The following is a 19,080-nucleotide window of genomic DNA, read 5'->3' as shown; positions in this document are numbered from 1 at the left end:
AGTAGCTCTAGCTTTTCTTGTGCATTTCTGTCCCAATACTCCTTCAGCAGTCATTTCATAACAGACCGCTCTGTCCTTTTTTCCTTTATGTATCAAAAAAGTATAAAGGAGAAAAACGCAACTATATTTAACTTCAGAACTGTGCATCAGCCGTGCAAAAGCATAAGTAGGTATTTCAACTAGTAAACCACGTACCACTTCGCTGCTAGAGCAGGCTGGCAGGGGAGCGCTAACGCACAGTACTGCGTGATGCTGCGGCTCGGGCAGCATCAGACGGGCACAGCCCGCCGGCTCCGAATAAACGCTGCTCAGCCGCCCCTGCCCGCGCCCGGGGCGGCTCCGCCACCGGCTCCGCAGGTTTGCGCAGCGGTGCCCGCCCGGCCCCGGCGGCGGGGGCACGTCCCGCACCGCGGGGAGAGCCCCATCGCCGCACCGGCCGCAGCGCGCAGCTCGCGTCCCGAGCCGACGCCCCTACCACCGCCGAAAGTTTCGGCCGCCGGCGGGCGGGGCCGGCCCCAACGCGCCCGCCTTGCCCCGCTTTCCCTCCCGGCGGCCGCTCGCCGCTCCCGGAGCGCGGCGCGGCGGAGCCCTGCGGCAGCAGCGGGCTGCCCCCGCCCCGCACACCCTCCGGCGGCGGCAGGGAGGGCAGGGCCGCTGCACTGCCGCCCCCCGGCGGGCACCGAGTCCCCTCCCCGCCGCGCCCTGCCCGGCCCGCACCCGCACCCGCGGCGCGGAGCGAGGCAGGGAGCGAGGCAGGGAGCGCCCGTCCTGCCCCGCCGCCCCCGGGGACGGGGGGCCCGGCCGCCATGTGAGAGCAGCGGGGCCCGTGGCGGAGCCCGTCCCCGGGGCGGCGGGGCCGCACCGGCTGCGGCCGCCGCGCCGCGCTGCGGGCTCGGCGGGTCTGCGGAGCCGAGCGGGCAGAACAAGCGCCGCCGGCCGCCCGCCCGCGGCCCCGCCATGGGAGCCGGACGCGGGGCGACGCTCGCCGCCCCGAGCCGCCGCCGGGGCTGAGCGCGGCGCCAGCGCAGGTACGGCGGGAGGGAGCCGCGGAGGCATCGCGCCGGGCCACGGGGGAGCCGGCCGGGCCGGGGAACGGCTCCCTCACAGCTCCACCGGGAGGGGGTCGGGCGGCGCAGCCCGGCCCTCCGGAAAGTTTGGGCGGGCGGCGCGGAGCCCCGGCTTCCCCGCGGCGGCCGGGCCGGGCAGCGCTGCCGGGCGGGCGGAGCGCGGTGCCCCGCGGTACCAACGCCGAGAGCCGGGCAGGCGAGCGGGCAGAGAGAGAGGCTTTCAAATGGCTTTGGGGAGCGGTACCGCGGAGGTGGGGTCGTGCCGGGAGGCTGCAGCGGTATTGCTTGTCGTGGCCGGAGTAGTGTACGTATTTTGGTTTGGGTCTGGTTTGTTGGTGGTTTTTTTCCCCCGATTTGGCGTGCAGTGTTTCAGGGAGAGGAGCCGGGAGCGCTGCCGAACTCCTGAAGGATGTGGGTTAAATGTGCCTCGGCTGCGGAAACTCGGAGCGGCTCTACCTTGTCTTTCGAGCACGGGCGAGGAAGAGGTGGTCTTGTGTGCTGTTTTGGGTAGTTCGGAAGGGAGGTAGTTTGTCTTTGCTCGCCTTAGGGTGCTTGGTTTTACTTGTCTGTTACAGAAACGTGCTCGCTGGTAGGTATTTAAACAGAACCCAAACCAGCGTACTTCAGACTGAATAAGAGGTTAATGAAAATCGTCGTGTATACAGACAGTGAATATCACACAACTGGATAATTTCTATTCCGGACCCTGCTGGATTTTGGGGAGCTCCATTTAATTCATCGGGCGTCCGTCCTCTTCACATGTTGTCATTCGAAAGTTAAAAATAACCCCCCAAGCGCTCTGAGTTTTGCCTGCACCTGCCTTTGCAAACGCTGACTCCCAGGAGTTTTGCGTGGTGCTCTCTTGGAGCCGACGACGCCCGGTCCGTGTCCAGAGCCCTGCTATTTATAAGACTTGTCAGAGCGGGGGAGGAGGAGGAGGGATGCAGCAGCAGGCTGTTTTCCTTTTGCATAAACTACCAAGGCAGGTTGCATATTGTTTGAGATGTTGCATCGGTGGAGGCGAGGCGGGGTGCGGGGGGGGGGGGGGGGAAGAAGTACAGAAGCTGAAGTATTCCTAATCCTTCTTTTCCTAGGGACTGTGGCTTTATGAAGCGCTTCCCTCCGATGTGAATGCAGTGTCCCCTGTGGGATGCAGTAGGTGATGCCCAGCTCTACTGCAATGGCAATTGGAGCTTTCTCTAGTTCTCTTCTCGTAACCTGCTGCCTTATGGTTGCCCTCTGTAGCTCCACCGTTCCCGTACAAAAACTGGCCAAGGCTCAAGACAAACAGGAGATAAAGGCGAGCCAGGAAAAGAGGGATCACACGTCTACAAGGGACGGTCAGACAGGTCCAGGGAAAATGAATGAGATCGGCAGGAGCGGGAGGGAGGAGGGTAGCAGAGACTGGAAGAGCAAAGGAAGCAGGAACTACTCGAACAAGGAGTCTTGGACTAAGCAAAAGCAGGCTTGGAGCAGCCAGGGGACAAGCAGTAAATCTGGGAGCATTCAAGTGCAAGAGCAAAGGGATGCTGCCCCTGAGGAACCTCAGGTGGCTGAAGCTTCATCTCTCCCAGCATCTGTTGCGAGCGTCACTCCCGAGCCTCCGGAGGAGTACGCCTACCCGGACTACCGCGGGAAAGGCTGCGTGGACGAGAGCGGCTTCGTCTATGCCATCGGGGAGAAGTTTGCGCCGGGCCCCTCTGCCTGCCCCTGCCTCTGCACCGAGGAGGGCCCGCTATGTATCCAGCCCGAGTGCCCCAGGCTCCACCCTCGCTGCATCCATGTGGACACCACGCAGTGCTGCCCGCAGTGCAAGGAGAGGAAGAACTACTGCGAGTTCCGAGGGAAAACCTACCAGACCCTAGAGGAGTTCATGGTAAGGAATTGAGCCAAAAGTCTTTCTGTGGGTTATTCTCTTGTTTAAAGTGGTATTATGATCTTTAACTGTTTTCTCAGAGGGTGTTCTGTGTCTCCCCCTCCTCTTCACATTTTTGTGTTATTATTATTTCTGCAGTCCTGTAAAATATTCCCCTTAAACATGACCTTTCTTGCTGTATGGTACTCTAACATTTTTAAGTGAGGTTGCTGATCTTTATCAATTCCTTTGGTATTTACAGTAAAAAATGCTACTTTGAAGGATGCTACTCAGTGCTGTTACGGATTTTGTGAAAATTTTCAGCAATATATTTGTTTCCTTTTTTAACTATTAACTGTTAAACTTCTGCCTTGCAGGGCTCAAGCAGGGTTTTGTGGGCTGACTTCTATTGTTAGTAATCAGTATGTGATGATCCCTTCTTTTGTAACAGTCATTTCTTTTTTCTTAGTAACTATTTAAGTAGTGCTGCCAAGGTTGAATAATGTTTGCTTTCTGTGAATGACTATAGGTCTACTGTTTAATAATAGCATAGTTTGCAGTCTTGATTGCTGTGATACCTAAAGAAAGGACTTGAAAAGCTTCATGTTCAGGCAAACCCTTTCAGACTAGGGTCTTTTTAGCATTATTGTGCAAGGTTGTTATCATTGAAAATGCAAGATGTTACAGCAGCAGCGCTCAAAAGTTTTGGAGTTGGGGCCAGTTTTCTGGTTGTTTACCTTGTCTTTTTCCATTTAATATTTTATTGCGGTTGAGACCTGTGAGCAGGCTCTAAGAATGGCTTGTGAAATTTCTTGTGAGTGACTCTTAGATACAGGGTTGTTTCAAAACCCATTTCTGAATACACTGGAGAATTTAATGCTGAATATATTGAGGGGAATATGAAATATAATTCAAGATTCTGGAAGGTGAGCCATTCTCAGAGTGGAGAAATAGAAAGTGTGTTTTTGAAGACTCAAAGTAAGTGGTCACCTTTGCTCTCTGGTATTTGCATGTTGCTGAAAACTTAGCTTTGGTTTATAATGATTTTCCATGTTCTTCAATTTCAGGGAAAATAAATAACAGAGCAGAACTACTTTATCCATAATTAGTTGTCCTTTGCTTTTCTCAGGCAGTAATGTGCAGAGACCACTGGTAAATTGCAAGGTATGGCAGAAAACATTGTATCATCCTCCCTTTTTTCATGTCACCCTCAAGGGCTGCATTCAACTTCAGGGTGGCAATTTTCTACTTAAGAGGAAGCAGCTACCTTAACAACAGCTGGTTGGTGTGATCTTTTCAGAGATGGCCTGTGAGATCCTTTTTTTCCCAGCAAACTTAGTTCTTGAGGGGTGGCCGAAAGATGAAGCTTCTCCTCACTTTCTCCATAGGACAGTGTTTTAAAGGCTTCTCCCTGCTTTTCATTCACACTCTTCTAGAGAGTTCCATTTCTTAGCCTTTTCTTCTGTAGTGGTGTTGTATTAGTGGCTGTTAAGCAAGCCTAAAATACTGTGTTAAATGTGTAGTAAGTGTGGAACCTTAATGTTCCCTGTTACATCTGAATATGGCTGACAGCCTTGGTAAAAATACAGTGTTGAACAGTGACATTTATAGAAATATCCCAAAAAGATTTTGAGTTTCAGCTTTCTTTTTGACTCCATTCAGCTTTTAGCCTTTGTCTTCATATTATCCTCTAATGAAACATTACTGCTTTGTTTTACCCAGCTTTAAAAACACAAGTGAGAAGGGGTGCCTTCTCAGTACAAGCAAGGAAAGTTATTGATGCAATTAGGCAGTGGAACTGCAGCCTGATTATTTTCCTATGTGAGAACTTGTTTTTTAGTTGAGATTCAGTGTTGGTTCCAATATTGGGAGCACAAGCTATAAATGCAGCTGTTTGCCCAGGCCACTGCAATCAGTGGAGTTGTCTGACAACACAAAGTGCACGTGTAGTCAGGTTGCTGCTGCTCAGTGGAAGCAATTGCAAAGTGCAAGCAACTGCACAATTTCAAAGGTAACTTTGTGAGTTTAAACTTGATGGTCTTAGGTTACTAACATGCTATCTCTTGATTAAGGTCAGGCAAGGAGTTATAAATGGATAGTAATGTGATTTTTCTCTGCATATGCTCCTGCTATTTGTTGCAAAGAGTACCAGACATCACTGAAGGAAGAAAAAGGTGACCTCCTAACATTTAAGTGACATTTTTTGTACAAACATTTATGTATAGATGTGTAATTATGCATGCATGTTTGTAAGTCTGCTTATATAAAATTCCTATGTGGCTTGGCATGCAAAGAATTGCCCTGACTGGAGCCAGAAGTTGAGTGTGCCAGGGAATTTGAGGTTGGATGTGTTTCTTCTTTGAATTGCAGTCCATCCTTCAGGCTTTGCTTGCATGTGAGTGTATGCATGCATTTTTGTGTTTTCAAAAAAGGACATGGATGTCGGCACAAAACACAACTTGGATATAGAGAAAGGATGAAGTCTCATAAAGCTGTGTCCATCAGGACCACTCTGGTCACCTGTAGATAATGTGGGCCAGAATAGCAGTGTGATCACAGCATCCATATTAGTGGGACTGGTAGCAAAATCTTTATTTGGTGAAATGGGTATTAAAATTCTGTACTGAAGCTGGAGATTTCTAAAGTGCATGGTCCAAATCTTCCAAGTAAAATTTGGAAATGAAGGCTGATGTCTTACAAGAATCAGGAATTATCTTCAGAAGTGCAATGTTTTGAAAAAGACCTATAATTTTGAAACCTGTTGCTTTGTGTCTTTTAAAATTTCCTTGCTACCACAAATGGTATTTGTTTTGTGGGTAAGTTATTTGGAAATCTGTAGTCAGCAAATCCAAATGAGTTTTGGAAGATCAGTGGTAATTTGAAGGCACAGAGGAGTAAAAGCACAGCTGTATGTTTATTATTGTCAGTGTAACCCCATTCATGTTCTCCTCAGTTGTGTTGGTGGCAAGAAAATACCAGTAAAAATTCCAGCACAAAATAAATAATTTTTGGATTATGATTGATTTTTTTTTTTTTTATGTAGGTGTTTTCAAGGCTTAAGGAACAAAATGTAGACTGTATATCTGTTATTAATCCATCTTTTTGTTGGTTTTGTTTTAATGTCTTTTTGGTTTGTAATTAAAGGTTGACATGTGGGTGGGGAAAGCTCAAATTACTTTGGACTACAAGTGATGTGTCACTTCTTAATTATGACAATTTACATTAACCTGCTGGATAGACCTACTGCCTTTATTAAGCTACACTTTTCTTCATACCTCACTAGTGGAAAACTTAGCAGTTTACATAGTAGTGCGTTGCCTGCAACTCCTATACCTCTGCTCATAAACTTCCCTTTAAACACTTGTAAAGAACTAGGGGGTTTTTTGCCATCTGTAGTCTATTTTCTACAGGTTTTATGGCTGCCTGGTGAATACACAGGAATTCTGTTGCCTCTTGTTGTCTTCCTGCATTTCTTTTTCATAGGCAGACAGAACTGCTGCTGCTACAGAGTTAACACCATCATCCATGGAGACATGGTATCAATAGTTGTCAGAGAGAAACTGATATTATTTCCAGTCCAGCCTGGTTATGTCAGAAGTGCTGAGTGTGAGCGTTGCTGGGCTGGTCATTCCCCACAGGATCAAGTGGGATGTTCCTTGCAATGACTGCCACTGGGAACGGCACTGCAGGGAATGCACTTGCATTACATAAGTAGAAAGGCGAAATGAAGGACCAAATGTGTCTTTTCATTCTGATTTATTAAGCTACTGTTACATACAGGCACTGTCTTATTATCTCTCTCTGTAGAGATAATTATGTCTCCAAGTATTAAGTTCCAATAAGGTGCATAAAGTGGGAGATTTCTACAGTTCCTGCTGTATCCTGATGATCAGTAAAAAGCAATGTGCTATTGTTTAGTCCAAGGATGAACAGACTGTGGCTGACACTGATACCATTTTAGCAGCCACTGTGGTTTACTTACATGCCTGAAAAAAGCTTTGTAGAAATAAGCTCATGGAGACCCTTCTTGCTGCTGCCATTGCTCAGGTTGGTGGGTTGTAGAGGTGACAGTACTTACCAAGGGTGTACTGTAAGTATTCCCCTGAAATCCCATGATCTATTACACTAGAAGTGTCTTCATTACTGCCGTATCACATTAACAGTGCACTCTCTTCATGAAAGATGTAGTCTTCAGGTGTATGTGCTGTATAGGACGGAAAACTCTATAATGAATCATCATTATTAGATAAGAATTAGACCAGTTTTGTTTCTCAATCAATAGTAAATGGCTTATTTTTCTGAGAATTTCAGCCTTTGTCAAATTTGGAAATCTAGTAAAACTATATCATTAGAATATGCTTAAATTTTACAGAGGAGAGACTTAGGAACAATATCTATGTGTTGCCTTGTTTTCTGATTGTCATAAGATACTCTAGTTTTTACACCATTTACAATGTTGAATGACACAGCTACTAAGCAGTGTCCTGGACTAAGCAGTGTCTCTGTTGTGGTAACTACTGATCTCATTCAACTTTGATGGTTGGCAAATTTGCATCTTTTCCAAGTCATGGCAAAAAGTATTAAATTTGATTGAAAGCTGTAGGTTTGCCTTCTTGATCCTGATCCTTGGAACTGATTGCTGGTATTATTTTTCAAGTAGGATTATATATTGTATAATATTTTTATATTAAAATTATATTAAAATATCAGTCTTCCTTAAAAAAACATGTTTTTATAATTTAGTAAGTATTATTTCTAAATATAACTCTAGAAGGAAGGATTGTTGTTATTGACTTAATACTTAGGAGCACAGGTTTGCTGACACTCAAAACTTCATGTGTGGTTCAAGTGATTACTTGAAATACCTGAGCCTTTCAACTCTGAGCACTGGATCAGAACCCTCCTCATCTGCTGACACTCCAGCTCTGGAAGTGAATGTGACAGCCTAAAACCAATTACAGAACAAAGCTGTCCCAAAGTCTGCAATAAAAATCTTCTGCCCTGGACTGTCAGCCTCCGTGTGGGATTTCCTAAACATATGTGTGGTGTTATCCTTGATAGAGTGTAAAAACAAAGAGAAAATGCAAAGTGAGTAGCTAGGAAAGGAAACCTGAAATAAATAATAGTAATAAAAGCAGAAAGCAACACAGCAGGAGACCCTGTTTAGGCTTTCTAAGCAGAGGGGAGGGTGTGAAAGATATCTGAGTGCATAAGTGAAAAACAGCCTTGGCAGGTGGGAAGGGAAGTGGCAAAGCATGAATGAGCATTTAGTTGGAGATGATGCTTTGCAAGCATCAGCATGTTTGAACTTTGGAAGTGAGAAGGATGTGAGAGGCAAGCAAGCAGAGAATGGATTTGAGGAAAAAATGTGATAGGCTGCCTGAAAAATAGGGAGAAGAAGTAGATGATCTGCAAGTTAGACATCTGGGTGATTCTTCAAAGAGAATAATTATTTTCTTTCTTAGATTTTACTTTTTTCTACTCTTGTTGGAGAAGTGAAATGGGGGATTGTCTGCATCAGCTGGGATCTAGAATGAAAAATGGTCCATAAAAAGAAGAGCCTTCTCATTAAGTAAATCAGTAATCTGCACAGATTATATATTTAGAGGATCACTAATAACAACATTCAGCTGCATTTTCATTCTGTGTTCTGAGCATGGGTACCCATGTGGTTTTTTGGAGTGCAGCAATGACATTTACAGTGTAGCATTTATTGCTCTTCAGATCCTTGCTTCCCTCTAGCTTGTCTGGTATGAGGATGTCAGCAATGCAAGTGGAGAACAGCTGGAATTGTACATGTGGCAAGTGCAGACATTTCAAAATCCATTTTTTACTGAAGATAGTCTTGCTACTCTTTTGTTGAGAATTAATTTCTTTGAAGTAGATCTTTCAAGTAACTATCTCATGGTATTCCTATTCTGTAAGAGTTCTTCAAACCCAGTAACATTTCACTAGGTATAAAGGATTACCTCTGTTTTCCTTCACCCCTTTCTTTGAATTTCAATTTCCTTTCAGAAAGCTACGAGTATTAGAAGAATTGTCCAAAAACAATTAACCTATGGGAAATACCTGAATTCAAATGGATGTGGTTTTTTCCTGACTTCTCTTTGAAAAATAAAAATGTAACTTCCTGCTACCAAAATACTTTCAAACCTGAAAAAAATCACAGTAAGGATTTCCATTAAAAGAAGTTTCAAAATTCATTTAGCAAAACTTCTTAAAAAACATTTGTTTTCTCTAAATTATTTTTGAACCCCTAGTAGAACTAAACTAGATTATGACTTAATTTTCAGGAAGTTCGTTAGAAATCTTTGGGTTATTTTTATTAAAATTCTTCACTGTTGTTGTTTTCAACATCCCCCTGACGTTCCCATTTGGTGTATAGGTTCAGAGAAGAACCTGTTTCGTTTTGGCTTTCTTTTCCCTCTGTGGTTCTATAATCTTGCAGGAGTCCAATCTTGCTCTCTGCATTATTTAGGCCAGAAAACCCATTTGTTTGAGAGTGGGCAGGAGAAAGGTGTGAAGAAAAGAACATTTCAGATGAGAAGGGGGCACTGCAGACTCCAGGAGTGCATTAAGTGGAGGAGTTAAAGGGTGACTGGGTTTGTGTTTCAGGTTTCCCCGTGTGAGAGGTGTCGCTGTGAAGCCAATGGCGAGGTGCTGTGCACGGTCTCAGCCTGTCCCCAGACCGAGTGCGTGGATCCCGTCTATGAGCCTGACCAGTGCTGTCCCATCTGCAAAAATGGTGAGTGATGGCTGAAAACTAGGAGGAGGCCTCTGTCAGAGAGATCCATGGTGCTCTGTTCTGCTTCTGGAAAAGGATTCAGATATTTGTCTTTTTCCTCGAATGGAGATGGAGTTGTGTATAGGTGGTGTAATCCTGTTGTGAGGTTCAGATCTCCCTTGATTGGGGTGGACTCAATTATGACCTATGTGGATTTTTGTTACCCAGGAGACAATTAGGATGTTAATACCAGCTGTTCATGTGTGTCTTGGATAGATAATTTGCATGAACTCATTGTGGCTGTGTTTTATCTGAGGACACAAAATGGAACTCAGACTCTTCATATTGTCCACCTTTCAACAGGAGGAGGAAAAGCTACTTTTGTTCTCCATTCGTATTTGTTTCCCTTTCAGAAATTCTTCTCCTTTTTTTGGTCTGGAGTTTTTTTTTTTTTCCTTAAGGCAAATCAAATGTACCTTATTGAGCTCATCTAATTTTCCTAACTAAATGAATTAAACTCCCAAATTTAATTGAATATTTTTTGTAACTAAATTAGACAGAAACTCTCTCTACTCCCAGCAAAGGCTTGCATTAGATCAAAATCTTAGTCTATTTAAACGAAAGAAATTACATGACATACTAGCTCATCACTTATAAAGAAGAAATGATAATTTATTAATAGAAATGAAAGCTGCAAAATCTCAAATGAAATTATATTTAAAATTGAAAAAGACATTTAAAAATACTCAGATAATGTGCACACATCTATTATTTTTCTTGAATAGGTAGGTTTCATTGCATTAACTAAAACAAACTCCTTAAAACTGTGGGAAAGTTGGGGGAGGAAAGAGTGTACAGCATATGGTTTCCACAAATTCAACAGTAGATGATAAGAGATTGTTAATTGCATTGGAGGAGTTTCATTTGTATGGATATAAAAGTAATTGCTTCACATCCCTTAATTGGTTGTTACAACCCTGAAGGAATTTTTTCTCGGCTGTACAGCTTAAGGGCACTGTTGTTTCTGGAGATGAGGACAGGCATTTTTCAAGGCATTTAGGGACAGTTCCTGAGAAGGTCTGAATTTGGAAGCTGGTGATGTCATAGCTTGCTAGTCTGAAGGATCCTTTAGCATTTGTTTGATGGCAAGAACGTCTCTGACATTGTGTGTGCCATGCTCTGCTGCAGTTCCCCAGATCAAAGTGACTTTAGCTGGCAAATGGTCTGTTTTCAGTGTCAGGGATGGAGTTACAAGCAGAATAGTTAAGACTCTGTAGTCTTTCTCACTGAGTTTGTCTGGTGATTTTAACAGTGTTTGGAGCTGGGTTGACCTTCCATCAGCACACATTCTTCCACAAGCAGCAACATAATTCACAGTGGTAGCAATCTCCCATTGATGGCTCTCTTTTGGATTAAGGTGGTGTAGCAGTTCAGGGCTTGGCTTGGATGTTCACACAGATTCCCTGACACTTTTCCCAGAAGTGAGGAAAAGTTACCAAAAACTGTACATGAAACATACCTTTTGTTGTGAGGAAGCTGCCTTTTCAGAGCTGCTAAAGCTGCATTAGCTGAGTTCTACCAGCAAGAAAAAGATGATCCTGTCCTCAGCCACTGAATCCCCAATATTACTTGTGTATTTCTCCCATATAACTGTGAGCTGGCATCTCTGACCCAGTTTCATACCAAGGTGACCACAGGTGCCTGTTTCTAGTGAGCTGTACTGTCATTTCTCTGCATGTCAGAGAACCAGCAGTGGCCTTCCTTGTTAGCTTTTAGATGAAGAAGACAACCATTAGCAATAACAACAAGACCAAGAAAGCGCAAAAGCAGCTCAACGTTTCTGGTTCAGCAGTTTCAGTATAATGTCACAAAGAAACTTCTTAGGAAACCTCTCCATCTGGGGAGTGCATTTAAAAAAAAAAAAAAAAAAAGGACTGTTTGCTTTTAGAACCTATTCTCAAGTGTGTTACACGTGCAGTTCTCTAGGAACTTCAGTGAATTGCTAAATGTTTTTAATTAGATTGGAGCAGAAACCTACTGAGCAGGAAAACCTAGCCTGCCTCATCCTCTCATTTTCAAGCCTGCTGGAACAAATGTGCTGTGGATGTGAGTTGGAGAAGCAATCATTGGGTTGTGCTTCAGGGTTGAACATTACAGTCATGACATCAATGACATCATGTAAGTGACACTAAAGAGCTTTGGGTGATGTACAGGGAGCTCAGCCATTTAACCTGAATGGTGGGAAAGGTGGAGAGCAGTAGAAAGCATCCAAGTGAGGTAACTGTCATCACAACCTGCAGTAGAACAAGAAGGGGTGGGAGGTGAAGTTTGGGTTCTCTGCATTTACTAGCATTTGTGCATTGAAAATGCACACAACCCAACTGATTTCCCTTCCTTTCCTGCCACTTCTTAACATACAACACCTTCCCAACTTCCTGGTGGAAGATTGCTGCCAGTGACCCAGCAGTGAGAGCTAAGTGACTACCTCTGTCACTGGTAAGAACATACACAACTGCCTGATTAAGAAGTATGGAGACCTACTGAAAGCTTGTGATTATTAGAAACTAATTAATTCAGTCTTGACAGGTGTGATACCCTGTGCCTTGTCTCTTGTAGGAACGCAGGTATGTAGCCGACTTCTCTATTTTCACAAATTTGCTGGCACCTCTTATGAGTGTAACTGCACATTGGACTTAGACAACTGCGCATATGTGGAGGTGCAGACCTGCTTTGGATGTAAGCAGAGGTGAATGGAAACTTATGGAATTAAATAGTAGTTGTATGTGTAGTATTTAACAATCTTCTATATCACACCCTGGGTTTCAAAAAGGAGCCTAGATACTTCCACAGCTGAAGACATTATTTTCTCCTTTGTGGGCAGGAACAGAGAGTGTTTTAAAAGAACATTTGCTCTGAAAAGTAGTGTATAGATGAGACAAAAGATAACACCTCACTGAGAAGATCTTGGGATTAGGGGAACCCTCCTGTTTTTTATATCTCAAGTCACTGCAACTGAGGGAGCTGTTTTGTGTTTATCTTATATAAATGGCCTGAAAGGAAGCACGGTGAGGACAGAATAGGATGGAGGAGAGGCTTCATTTTCCTGTGGATTGACATGTTAAGCTTCATGCTTTTGGTAACCATCCACACCAGCCACAAAATAAAAAATAAAAAAAATCCAGAAAGTTGCATTAAGTAAGAGGTGCCTAGTTTGGATCTCCATCCTGCTATACAATATTAGCATTGTGATTACTTTTGTGGAAGACATCCCTGTTCACAGCGATACTTTAGATTCAGGTACAGTCATTTCTACAGTTTGTGCAGAATTAAGGGTAAAGATAATGGGCATACAGTCACCCTTTCATTGGGAAAAATCTGGCTACTTGTCATTGATGCATTTGGGGTGTGAGGGGTAATACTGGTAGTGAATTATCCTTCTCTAGATTAAGTTACCTTGGTTGTGTGTTCCATTTCTATTCCCAGCATTAGATCCCTAGTAGGCATACACAGCTAAATTCTGCTTTGCCTAAGCCTGCAGCTGTGGAGCAGCTGATGGAGTCAAGGGTGGCCCTATTCCTGCTGGTGTGCTTGCTGGAAGATGAGATTAAACCTGTAACCCACGTGGAGCCTGAGGGCGAGTTGTGGTTGCTAGACCAAAAAACATTTTGATCTAAGGTCCCCAAGAGATTTTTATTTCATTATATGGCTGAAAGATTGCCCCAGATAAAATGAAGTGGATCCTGTTGCTCTCCTAGCATTCATCTCTCTGTGTGTCAGTGTTGTTTCTCTGTCTACAGCAGGAAGAGCTGAGCTTCTTCTTTCAGCAAAGGCTCACAGCTGTACAGTCAAAAATAAAAACACTGATGCCTGGACAACCAAGTGTGTTCTCAGGGCTGTAACATTTGCAGGAGATGTCTGTTCTTACTGGCTGTGCAATAGGGAGACTTCACTGATTGCAATCCTTTCAGGTGCCTTAGGTAATTTCAGGACCTTATTTGATATTGTGTTCATAGTTACGGTTGAAATACATGCATCTTTTGGTTGAAATGATTGCTGCTAGTGAGGGGCAGGTGGAATGTGCCACGGAGAGCCTGTGGTGGTGGTTTGGTATCCCTGTGCTGAGGCTGACTCACTGAAACTTGCTTTAGTACTTTTCCATACAATTGCAGTGTTTAGGCCCAAGGTAACTTAAAAGTGCTTCTGAATGGCAACTGGGGACCTCCATCTGAGAGAATGATCTCTCAAGGGAGCAAAACCCTGGTAACAGCTGCCAGAGCTGCTGGCCCCTTTTGCTACCATTGGTAAAACAGGACTTTGTCTCACCTCAGGACTCAGATCTGTTAAACAATGGTGCTGGCTGATGCAGTACTGTTGCCCCTGTCATCCCTCTAAGATCCAGGTGGGGAGAGGTTATGTCTGGCCATAAGAAAGATGAGGATGTTTATTCTGGACCCATGAAGGGAAGTTGCATCTTGGCAGCTCTCATGTGAGCTGGCTGTTTGCTCTGCCCGGCAGCCCCAGCTTTGCTCAAGTACCATGGTGAATCTGACCTGTAACATTTAATGTCCTTCTGCAGTGTGTTTAAATAAAATATAATATGACCTTGACCATAGATGCCTTTATTTCCACAATGAAGAAAGTATCATCATGTTGGTGTCCAAGCAGAGGTCAAGGCAGGATTACTGCAAACATCAGAAATGTAATTGCTGTAAAATTTAAGTAAACAGTGCTTTTGCTTGTCCTCCCTTCCTTTTTCTATTGTCACTTTAAACACTTTTTTCAGTGATGCTTTGGCAGCTGATTTATATATAGCAAATGCGATCCAGAAGTTTTAAAGCCTGAGAGTGGTTTCTTTAATCTACATTACAAGGAGGGGATCAAATGAGGTGGTTATGGAGGCCTCTTCTAGATGTAAAATATAGGTACCATAAAATTATTGTAAATTCTAGATTATAAGATTGAAACAGTATTTCATTTTTTAAAAAATTGAATTAATATTAAAAAGTAATAATCTAATGAACAAAAAATCATTTCAAACTAATCCCAGTTCCACACACACAGTCACCAATGTGATTTGTTCCTTTCTAATGTGTTTACTTGAGGCATTTGAATGCTTGTGTATGCAGGGTAACATTTGCTCCATGTTTCTGTGTTCATGAGTCACTTAGAAAAACTTCTGCATGGACTCTCCACTTTAATAGAGTGTATTTTACAAAATGATTTATAATATGGGACTCCTAACCAAGAAATATTAATGATCTAGGGGGAATGAATGTCTCAGGGAGAAAAACATTATTTAAGTTGCACAAACAGCTGTGTCTGATTAAAATTGCCTACAGATTATGCAGGTAGGTTGAAAAAATGTAGCAGATATTTTGGCAGCCATGTATTGAAGCCATAATTTCATCTCTCCACTTACTTTCTCTCCCCTGTGGGAAAGTCAGTGGCTGCATAGGCCATGTGTGCTTCCTGTGGAGAAATCACAGAATTTTATTCTTGTGCCATTTTTTAGATCCAAAGCTGTTTGAATGGGCATGGATCAGCACTGCAAAGTGGGCTGACCAAAACCTTATGCCAAAACCACGCAGGCCTTGTTGTTTCCAGCTCACATCCATGTGCCTGCATACACATGGATATACAATCCGCTGTTGGCATCACTCAGTGTTCAGCTGGCTAAGTCGTGGTAGATGTGTTGTCTCCTCCAAGGGTGTTTATTTAGCATACAAATAATGTTGAATTCCAGGGTATACATGTTTTCCTAAGTATAGAAACCCATCAGCCCATGAAAAGGATCTGTCTGAAGATATGGCAGAAGTATCCAGTTATACTGAGCCTAGATCAGTTTCAAGGATAAATCAGTTTATATAGTGTCTATGTATTTATTGCAAATAAATACTGTGTGCATTTTTTTCTTTCCAAAGGCCAGGAAGTTCTGCTGTCAAGAGGCAGCTGTAACTCCCCTGAATATATAATGTCCCATCATTTTGCTAAGACACATGAGGACAATCAGAAATTATACTAGCCTTGGTATTTAATGTGACACTTTATACTTAAGTAGAAGATTGTAGAAAAGCCTATGAAACTATAAAAGCAGTGTATCCTATAAAGTTTTCAGAACTCACTTTGCAATATTTTTTCATTACAGGCTGTTAAAGTGAGCCTGAAAAGCATTCAGATTTTTGCCTCTTAGTTGATACTGCAGGTTTAAATCATATATCAAAGCTAAATTCTGCTGTATCTGTCCACTTTCATGGCAGCTGCTTGCAGGGATTGTCATTTTACTGTAAGTTGAATCAAAAGTCAATGATGATGTGCCCCAAACTGTTGTTTAGTGGTGGTGGTCCCAGGGGAGTGTGGGAAACAAGCTGCCAGTTCCCCATGGTGGTCAGAACTTTCATGTGTTGCAGCTACCTGGCTTCTTAAAGTGTATTTTGTGTCAGCCTCAGGAGCAGCAAAATAAACATGCTTACTGTGCTGATACAAAAAGAGCCGATGCTGAAATCCAGGGAGGAGACAATTTTCTAGCAACTTCCATGTATTTGGTGTAGCTTACAGTGCTTGTCATGGCAGTTTCACATATCTGCCATCCTGTGTAGTTCTGGATGCTGGTTAGGGTTCAGAGAGGAAGCTGCCTTCGTGCCAGTACCCATCAGAGTATTGGAGTAAACAGTGTGCTCTTTCTTGATTTGTCTTTCCTGACACTTTCTCTGTTACATAAAGGCACATTTGGGCATTTGCTCGGTTTCTAGCAGAGCAGCTAGCCCATGCTCCCCAAAATGAAGTCATCAATTGCTTTGGGGTTTTGTTTACTTGTTTGTTTTGTATTTTTAAGTTCTTCATATAAGAATTTTCTGAGTTCATATTGCAGCTTTATTTCCATACACATGGAGATAGGCAAGATGTAAAAAGAGAAAAATGGATCCCAGATCTTACATCATGGGCTCCCCCTGCTCCATACACTTCCCCCGGTGTTAGTTAACATTAAGGGAGTTGCCTTGTCTCCTACATCCAGTATTTCTTTATATGCTTTTCATTAGAGAAAATATTCCCACTGCTAATTTTGCTCCCCCATTCTACAATAGGTTGTCTATTTTTATTTTATATATTCTCTAGCTGAAATTGTGGCAAACATCTGGAGGCCATGTAGGCTTCCATGGTCTGAAACACTTGTGTGCATCTTGCTGTATGCTACTTCCTTGGAGTAATATTCCCTATGAAAAGAACACTACACTATTTGATTAAATTGTGAGCTCTTAGGTTCTGAAACCCTGTCTTAGTCCAGATTGAGTTACCACAGGTTAATTCATTATCCAGTGTCAGCTGAGCTACTGTCCATGTGAGCTCTTAGTTGTGTTCTTTGCAGATAATCCTGTTTGTAAATAGAAGCTATTTGCTAGCTAGGTGCTACAGTAATTGGTCTACATGGCTGATTAGTATTCTGTGGTGTGATCAAAAGGAGCAATGAAGAAAGATAACACACCTTGTGCATTTTGCTTTATGTTTGCATTTTTTTCATTACTCTTTCATTATGTTCAATGAGGCATCCAAGAGTTTGCTTGACTTTGAGGGGAAATGAAGGCTTATATTAAAGTGCTGTGGTATGTTGGTATATCTCTCATATAAGAACATTTCCTCTCTGATGATCAATGATATAATCAAAGTCTCCTATAGATCTAAATGCAGTGTAATTTTCTCTGCTTTTTATTTCATAGGAAGTTGAGATTTAGGCATTAAGAAAGATGTGAATTGATCTAAGTGGTTTACTGGTTGATGGAAACAGGGAATTAGCTGATTTAATTAGATTTCATTTCCTTACCACTTTGCTTTTCTGTGGCTGAGCTTTGCAATCACAATAGCCTTTCCACACAGTGTAGGATTGCTAATGCCAGGTTTGTCTTAGCTTGGCATAACTCCTCTTTCTTTTGAGTTTGTTGAAGGTCTTACCATGGGCATGACAGTGGTCTCAGAGGTTTTCTTCTAGTCCTTCTGGAACTGTACTTGTAAATGAAGTCAAAATTTGATCAACAACAGGAAATTCTGTTTGCTTTCCTGACATGAGCTTGGCCAGGGGCTGACTGGGACACCTCTGCCAGTGTTTGTAAAAGGGTTCTGAAGGAAAAGGAATGATGAATTCTTAGGAAAAAGGCTAAAAGCTTCTCTTATTTTTTATTAATATTTGTAAAATTGCAGTGCTTGTTTTCCTTGTTGCTTTAAGTAGCATCTTACTGCTTCAAAGTACTGCACTGGGGATCCCTCCCCCGTGTTGTGCACTGTGAGAGTCCTGAATTAAGTCTCTGGCGATTACCTTTGCCCAGCAGGTCAAACATCTTTATCAGCTGGAGACATAAGTACTTTCCTAATTTAAAACTTTGATCTTTAACATGGAAGGAGCTTTTACTTTGTGAACCTTTGGATTACTTCCATAGGGGTAATTATCCATACAGTTTTGTTTCCCTGAGCATGTGCAGCTATAGAGCAGCAGTGATTAAAAAAACCCAAAAACCTAAAAAAAGAAAATAACACACTTTAAGTAATTCCTTACCTCACCAACAGTTACCATAATGATTAGCGTTTCGAAGCTGATAGGCAATCAAAAACTTTGATTGCTATTTTCATTTAGTAATTTTTTTTTTGCTGCCTACGCTAGTGCTTGTTAAATTTTCATTAGAGGAATGGCTTCCTACTGGTAAACATGACTTTGTTCTACATGCCCTGTTCTTTTGCTGAGTCTTCAGCTCTGTTGGGTTATTTCTGTGCTGCTAGCCCTTGGATAGGGGCCCATTAAAGAACTGCATGCATAAATTCTACTCACCTTACCGTGTTGTAGGTGATGAGTGCTTTTTTTCCTGCATCCTTTCTTCTCGCTATTGCACACTGGTTACTGACCACTATTCTTTGAAGTACTTGAGAGCAGCAAGTCACATACTCTTTGTTAGCCATGGAAAAGATAACTATATCTTCACTGTGTGCTCACCCAACATGTTATATATGTATTTTTTTTTCCTTTTCAAGTGGAATTGATCAGATGGGACAATGGCAAGAAGAAAACAAGCAATGCATTGTAACAAGATTCAAAATACTATTTGGTGAATAGCATTGAATAAAGAAGATCCCTATCCAAACAATTGTATTTGGGCCTCCTGTGTTTCAAATACTTGCAATGTTGTCTCCTTTCTCAGAGGTAGTTTCACTGAAATGTGATGCTAATTGCTTTTTCCAGAAAAAGTAACTTGTTATGCTCCAAAATTGTTCCTATTCTTTTCTGCTAATAAAATGTCAGACCTTCTTCAACATTTTGAATTCAGAAGGGAAATCACCGATTAAGTTGGACAATTTTGGGGGAGATACACAAATACAAGTCCTGTTAAAGACAGAAAAGGAAGGAGTAGTGACCATTAATAATATCTCATGAAGCCAAACAACAAGGCAGCACA

The 19,080-nt window shown here is 42.7% G+C and overlaps 1 protein-coding gene across 1 annotated transcript in view; it reads left to right on the top strand.

Moving 5' to 3' along the window:
* Positions 1–940: 940 nt before the first annotated feature.
* The window catches only part of VWC2 (von Willebrand factor C domain containing 2), a 54,001-nt gene continuing 35,861 nt past the window's right edge, over positions 941–19,080 (top strand). Inside the window, exons 1-3 of the mRNA XM_021546859.3 lie at positions 941–1,028; positions 2,162–2,943; positions 9,538–9,667. Of these exons, the coding sequence (XP_021402534.1) occupies positions 2,230–2,943; positions 9,538–9,667 (844 nt within the window). The 5' untranslated portion in view covers positions 941–1,028; positions 2,162–2,229. The remainder of the gene's footprint in view (positions 1,029–2,161; positions 2,944–9,537; positions 9,668–19,080) is intronic.

This window comes from Lonchura striata, chromosome 1 (genome assembly GCF_046129695.1).
Source record: "Lonchura striata isolate bLonStr1 chromosome 1, bLonStr1.mat, whole genome shotgun sequence".
NCBI classification, from domain to species: domain Eukaryota; kingdom Metazoa; phylum Chordata; class Aves; order Passeriformes; family Estrildidae; genus Lonchura; species Lonchura striata.
Note: the sequence above shows the minus strand (reverse complement) of the source record. Positions and strands in the feature narration are given on the sequence as shown.